Source organism: Pristiophorus japonicus, chromosome 3 (genome assembly GCF_044704955.1).
Source record: "Pristiophorus japonicus isolate sPriJap1 chromosome 3, sPriJap1.hap1, whole genome shotgun sequence".
NCBI lineage: Eukaryota > Metazoa > Chordata > Chondrichthyes > Pristiophoridae > Pristiophorus > Pristiophorus japonicus.
This window is the reverse complement of record NC_091979.1, coordinates 257,693,307-257,700,423: the sequence shown is the minus strand read 5'-3', so window position 1 is coordinate 257,700,423 and position 7,117 is coordinate 257,693,307. Positions and strand designations below refer to the sequence as shown.

The following is a 7,117-nucleotide window of genomic DNA, read 5'->3' as shown; positions in this document are numbered from 1 at the left end:
GCCACTTTATACAGAAAATAACACCGCAATTTCCATCATGTAGTTCTAAGACTTCATGACTGATAATGAATAAAAGAAAGATTATCACATGTTTCCTAAATTATTATGATACGATGGAAAAATGTGAATGGATAGTCGACAATGACATTCACTATTTATTGTTTTAACCTCAAAAGCATACTCAGATGGGCCCTGTTTTAAAGATACTACTTGAATATATTTTATACATTTGTGCAGACCGTTCCCAGTCAAGTGTGGCCTCGGCAAATCACAAATAATCCATATTAAATGCCCAAAGTGTGTCTTTTTCACAGGAATGAGAAACCACAGCTATTAACATTTCAGGGCCACGTATATTTTCACTCTTACGACATGCAAAAGGTAACAAACGACAAAATACAGATCAAGTTAGTAGCAAGGGCTTTCATTTCTCTCTATTAAACTTTAAATATACTCACTGGCATTCCATTAAACCATTAGTCTATTAATTACGGACATTAATCAATAATTTACAATAAAATACAGTTTCAGATTTGACCTCTTTCAAATTATTATACTATAATAATAAAAGCTATACATCAGAACATCTGGAGTTTGGTGGCACATGTTTAAAACAATATACACTTTTTATACAAGACCAGACACTGAACAACCTTCATTCATGACATATCTAACAGAGCTAGAACAGGCAACATGAACATCGAATACTTTTCTCGACCCTTCAGAAGGAACCAAGCTCTTAAAAAGTGTCCATTTTTGTTGTTGGCTGACTTACCTAAGCTGCAATTCAAAAATATCCAAAATTATACCGTACTACTTAACAGGTGAAACAAAAATCGCCATTCTTTTAAAAAAAAGTTGCCTGCGTTATTTTTGAACTGGCACAATATGTGATATAGTTACCAGAGCCTTGTACTGTGACCTCAATAGTATTTAAAGGGCTGCTGCAGCACCGGTTTAAAACTAATGTTTGAGTAGTCAATTTCTCCACAATCGAGCGTGTCACTGGATAGGTTGAGTCTGACTGTTATAAATTAATCTAAACTTGACCGATAGATCGTTGGGAATGGACATATATGTGTGCATGTAATATATGTTTGTGTGTATGTATGTGTTACGTGAATATTAATTTTCAATATTTTTAAATTCAGCCTACACGGGTCAACGGATAAGATGCTGTTTCCTGAAGAGTTCTGTCAGTCCATTAGTTTTTTGTCCATCGTTTCTCTTTTGCCATTCCTAGAATAGGGTTCGAACGCGGAAGAGCTCAAGTACCTCGCAGATAGTTCCTGCAAGTTCCCCGTCAACGATCCGGTTACAGTTAAGGGCGAGGCGAGCCTGGTGGTTACCGTCCCGAGGAGAGACGGCACGGGCATACTGAAAACATTGTGTCCGGGATGGGTGGTGGTTAGTGTCGGTGCTCCCGATGTCCCCACTGCCAGTGACGAGACGCCCAGTGTGGTGCCAAGGCCAACCACGGGGGCACGCAGAGCCGATCCCAGGGTGCTGGAGGCGCAGGGCAGCAGACCCGACAAGCCAGGCGGGGACAGCAGCCGTCCTTGCTCCAGGAGCCGCAGTACACTGCAAGTTGCTGCGGTCTCGGAAGCCGTCGACCGAACGTCGGAATCTTTGCCTTGGTCCTTTTTCTGCTTCGTGCGTCGGTTTTGAAACCAGACTTTCACCTGTTTTTAATAATGCACAGCACATCACATAAATACACGCCAATGATGTAAGGCCGCCTTTAACCTACTTTCGCGTCTATTCGCCATACTGGACCTAGGCCATTGCTTCAAAATAACCCTGTGACAAAATGTGTATTTCTTCAGTAATCTGTCATCGACCTGAAAGGTGACTATTTCTAGAATATGTCCAATGCAAACACACAATCCCACTTACACGTAAGTTGAGTTCATGATGGATTTGGAAACCTTCTTATAAACTGAGAATGCTGACACGAAAATATGCCTTTTTTCTTTTAATATGTCACACGTAAAGTGGTGTGATTATCTACAACATTATAATATAACAATTCATTACTATTTGTTGCTATTCAATGCATCTTCAGTACACTTATATAATAGATGTGCATTTGGGAATCATAATTAGATTCTTTTTTAGAACTCAGTATGGTTGTAAAACTGGGTCATTTCATATCAGTATATGTTTTAATGGTGCTTGATTCTTATGTTCAGTAAATATGAACAAATATCCGCGACAGATACCGCCAAAGTTCACTTTCATGAATGAAACACAAATCTATCTTGTTAATTATACTGAACACAAAGCGTTCTCGAGTGTACTAGCTATGTTGTCCCCGTGAACTGTAACACATATTTCAGCAAAGTCTTTGGTGGATGAAAATGAAAACAAAATGTATTTTTTAAACTACACAAAGCGCCAGTTTAAAATTACATTCTAAACAAGCATCATTCGAAAAAGTTATTTATTTCCCTTCCTCACAGAAATAGCGTTATTTTAAAAAGATACAGCTTTGACGCCATAAAACATTTAGACAATTGGCGTATTGTTAAGTGCCTATATTATTTAAAATCCAACCCATGCTGGTCTTTTGGAAGAATGAATGAAATTTTGTGAACCACCTTATGAGAAAATAACAAATGTACAAGTTTTATGGTTGTGTGAATCCTTTCCCAACCAAACATGTCGATAACTACCTAAAACTATAAATATTCTTCCATATTCCAACAGTAATCATCTTTGTTGGTTAACATAGGCCCCACATTTTAACACTCAAGACTATTTTAAGAAACTCGGCTAAGCTATTCAAATCTTGATTCAGTAATGACCAAAATAAGCGTGTGTCCAAATAAATTGTCGTTATTCTTCGCCAGAGCTGCAGATTCGGAAAACATTAGCACATTAAAAATTAATTGTTTATACTTTTAAAAAATCAGTTTAATCAAAGATGCTCACACCGAACCTTTAGGAAAATATAAATCTCAACCTATACCGCAACAACAATGAACTACAACACCATATAGTCCTAAATGTATAAATGACCGTCTGTGTCTACCTGAGTTTCTGACAAGTTGAGCTGTCGAGCCAATTCCGTTCTCTCCCTTCCCACAACGTACTGACAGCGTTGGAACTCCATTTCTAGACGATACAACTGCTCCGCGGTGAAGGACGTTCGGGTGCGTTTGGGGCGATCAAGATCCAGCCCTTTGGGTAGAATTATTTCTCTTATAGATCCCTTGGCATCTGCACGATTGAAAGGCAGTTGTCAGTTATTTTTCAACCCAGCAACAACAACAACTCCTTTAGCGTAATGAAACGTCCAAAGCAATCCATATATAAGTAGCAAACCTTCCCTAAATAGTCCAGGACTATAGATCATACAGTTAATTTCTATTTTGGCGGTTAAAGAGAACAATCTGCGCGTTCATTACATTGGAAACATCATATGGCAACATAACATTCTATTTGTTGTGACCATGTGTAATGAGTACTGCTGTATTAACCAGGGTTAGGGCTGTCAGTTTTCATCCCTTTGCAAATGAAACCAGATCAAATGTAACAGTATATTCAAAGAATTCCATCAAAATTGCACAAAATCTAACGGCGTTATATTTCTGAAACACTACGGTCACCTGAATTCTAAATTATTTGTGAACTTGATTCCTACAAACCTTTGGTAGCGTTACATTTCTGCACCAGCTGATTTGGATTGTGTAGATCGCATAAATTCCATTCATTAAAAAGTGCAGATAATTTATAATTACAAAATAAAATGCCTTATTTTAGTGAAAGTGCAAAATGATGATTAAACTAGAATTCACAGTAAAACGAAAAGTATAGATTGGTCAGAGAGTTAAAGCGTTGGAATAGTCAAATGTTAATATTTAACATGCAGTTTAATGAATATATTGTGATTTAATGATTTATCTTTGGTTAATAGTCACGATGTGCACTTATCCCTTAAATAACCAAAGTGTATGGTTTTAAAGAAATAAATCACATAACAGTAACTATATTAATGGAAAAATATCTTTAGCTGCAGACGAGGTTAGCATTATCCACAAACTTCGGTTTGCACAAATTAAAAGTAAAATAAAAATGTCAGTAAAGTCACGAAAAAAAGCAATCGTAATTAGCAAAGAACGTATGTTTTCTGTAGCTCAATGTATCCATAACTGGAACTACCATAACCAGCGAAAGTATGTGTTTCTGCTCAGGGTCACTCCGGTCCTTGGAGTGCCGCGGCTGCAATTCAACCTGACGCGCGTCTGGGGGCCAATCGGTCACAGAAGGATTAACAATTGCTTATACCAGGCACTGCTTCATAGTTTCATTACATTTCTTCAATATTAGAACACGAGTTTACCACTTATAATTCTCGAGCGTCGCAGACATAATTTTTTAAGTTAAAAATATGTAACTAAATATTTTCCTGTTTTGTTTTCCTTTGCAGGGTCATATCAATTTTAAACATGGCGATTGTTTTATTAGTAACTATGCTTGTAGCAAAACAGTAATAAAACGTGTTATCCACGTTATTGACAATATAAATAAGAAAATGACTGACACATTACTGGATTTATACCGGTTAAAAACAAACATTTTAAAACAAGAACTCAGGACCAAGAAGGCACGGCTTCTAGACAGAACCAAAACACAAACATTAACTACAAGCCTTCAATATTATAGAGTTAGGGTAAATGTATTTTTTTACAACTGAGTAAAATCGAGTTGCTTGAATGTGCATTTCCACCGATGAATTTAAACCAATGGGTTTGTAAACAATGAAAATCACTCAGCATGTTTATGTATATGCATATGCATTGTGATTTCTGTAATCCTTAAACAGAGCCTGCCAAGACAATAGTAAATCATATCTCACAAATATACGCTAAGCCGCATAGGTACAAATGAAGAGAACCCACAGTTTTTTTTGATTTGAGTTACGCAACTTGGCGTATTTAACGGCCTCTATAACTTAGTTATTAGCACAATACATTTGTGAATGAATGCCATTTTATGATATTATATTTGCAACTGTACAAAGGGTAACCAGTATGAGCTGAATATATATTTCCACTAGGGTTATTTATATCCACAAACTGTATCAGGATCATGTTGTTTCTAACCTAAAACCATGGTCCCAGTAGTGCATTTTTCGTCATATCTTTCAATATGAGTTATTCCCACCCATTCATAAACCGACTGCAAATATCTGATGTTTTTTTATATAGTAAATGATAATGCGTTGTTTTAAACTGCCATTATAGAGCCGTTGAAGTAATGACATAAGTAAATTCGAGTACAAGTCTGGTATTTGAACAGTCAGTTGTTAACCTTGTTAGGAAGGGAAAGAGCATTTAATCTATCTCCCATGAATTTTCTGGGCACCTCTAAATTTGCCGTATGCAACTTACTTTTCATTTGGCATAACTTATTTTTTGGGGGGTCGGCGTAAAATAATTCTACAAAATGCAAATATTTAAAATCTATACGAGTGGCACGTCAAACACAAACAGTGTAAAAAAAAAGGAAGAATAGCTCAGCTGGCTAGAACCAGGAATAAATATTTGAAAAGGAATTTTCAGAGGCCAGAGGATAAAGAATAACAAAAAAATAAACGAATTACAAAAAGAGGCAAGCAGCCGTTTTGTTTTAAATAGTCGACCAGCTATAATTGTGTTTCAAACACTCGGCCGTGTTTGCACTGATAAGTTTGTATTGGCAAAAATGCGGAAATAAACAAGTAAAAACACGTAGCAAATTGTCCCCGATAAAAAAAAAACCCTGATACATTCTCCCGGAGAGTGTCGAACTTTACAGTAATCGGCAGATCATGTTGGCATCCACATTTTTTTTTAAAAGGTACATAACAACGTGGTGTAAAACGTAAAATAGTGTTTTGCATCGTGCCTAGGAAGCTCAAGCTGAGCCAAACCAGTGGGACAAGTCAGTTTAAAACTCAACAACAACACGGAGAGAGAGAAAAAAAACGCGCTCACCTCTTACAAGAATCCGTCTACAATAGTCCGGGTCAGTAGTACTAGATTTTGTTTTATTGCAGTCATCGGAGACTGCCGAAGCTGGGAAAGTCTCCTGCTGGTCCTGCATTAAAGAATTCCGAAGGTTTCCGTGAGAATCCCTTGAATTCGAGCTGGTTTCCTTCCCTTCCCGGAGCCCATTTAAACCTCTGCTCGACTCCGCTTCCATTATTGGCTCTCGATTGCATCTGACTTCCATTGAGGACTGTTAATGAAACGTAGTGCAAAAAAAAAGAAATTGCAAGGCACAATAATATTTTTTTTTGGTATTGCCCAAAATATTGTCCCGGCTGCTGTATTCGAGGCAAAGTTCGTTTTATCGACGAGGATGGTTTCCGAATGCTCGATTGGAATACTGCTTTCACCGATGGCCGTTCTTTTATGGTTGTCCAGCTTGAAATGCCAAATGATCAACACTACGCTACATAGTGCTTTAAGCTGCAGCCTTGCAGGTTTACTGTTGTAAGATCTACAGATACCAGGCACATAGTACGTACACTTGCCGTTTCAACTGATTATGGGTAATTTTACGGCCCGACATTCACGTTACCCCATGAATACACTGACTTGTTTGGATAATATATTAGGTCTTAATAGATGGTTTCTGTGCTCGTCTTCAATCGGGCAGTTAAATACAGTAAACTGATTGGTCCCAAATGCGGAAAAAAATAAACTTGTCAGAGACTTAAGAGTTTGAGGAAAGTTCTGAGCAGTTTGATGGTGTAATATTAGCACCGCCAGCAACCATCTCTAAAGCCCGAACTCCTTTGAGCATTGGCATCCCTTGAACTGAACGTTCAGAGCAGCGAGACTGAGTCACCTTTAGGAGCTGCCCAGAGAGAGAGAAAAAAATCTATTCAAAATATATCCACAGGAAACAGCCAGTCCGGAAAATCCAAACTAAAGATTCTCTAAATGAAAAGATTCACCTCAGTTATTTCATTGTCAGTGCAACAATATATTTGGTACCTCGAATGGACAATAATCCAATAAGACCATTGATTACCCGACAATGAATCAATTCAAGTAAATGGATGGCTGCTTGGAGCACGCTCCAGTCCTCCTTGTCACCTCGCGGGGCAGAAGCCCTCTTCACG

The 7,117-nt window shown here is 37.7% G+C and overlaps 1 protein-coding gene across 1 annotated transcript; it reads right to left on the bottom strand.

Annotated features, from left to right (window-relative positions):
- Nucleotides 1–1,196: 1,196 nt before the first annotated feature.
- Nucleotides 1,197–6,219, bottom strand: vax1 (ventral anterior homeobox 1). The gene is made up of 3 exons (XM_070874973.1): nt 5,982–6,219; nt 3,035–3,222; nt 1,197–1,682 (listed from the first exon to the last, which is right to left on the bottom strand). Exons 1-3 carry the CDS (start codon nt 6,217–6,219, stop codon nt 1,197–1,199), a joined length of 912 nt encoding a protein of 303 aa, XP_070731074.1.
- Between the last annotated feature and the right edge of the window lie 898 nt (nt 6,220–7,117).

Bases quoted from the DNA above. Each gene is read 5' to 3' on its own strand.
- vax1 (XM_070874973.1), bottom strand. From the start codon at position 6,219: ATGGAAGTCAGATGCAATCGAGAGCCAATAATGGAAGCGGAGTCGAGC. The intron at 3,223-5,981 runs GTGAGCGCGTTT...TCAATCGTGCAG, and splicing joins TAGACGGATTCTTGTAAGAG to ATGCCAAGGGATCTATAAGA. The intron at 1,683-3,034 runs GTAGACACAGAC...TATTAAAAACAG, and splicing joins TCAACTTGTCAGAAACTCAG to GTGAAAGTCTGGTTTCAAAA.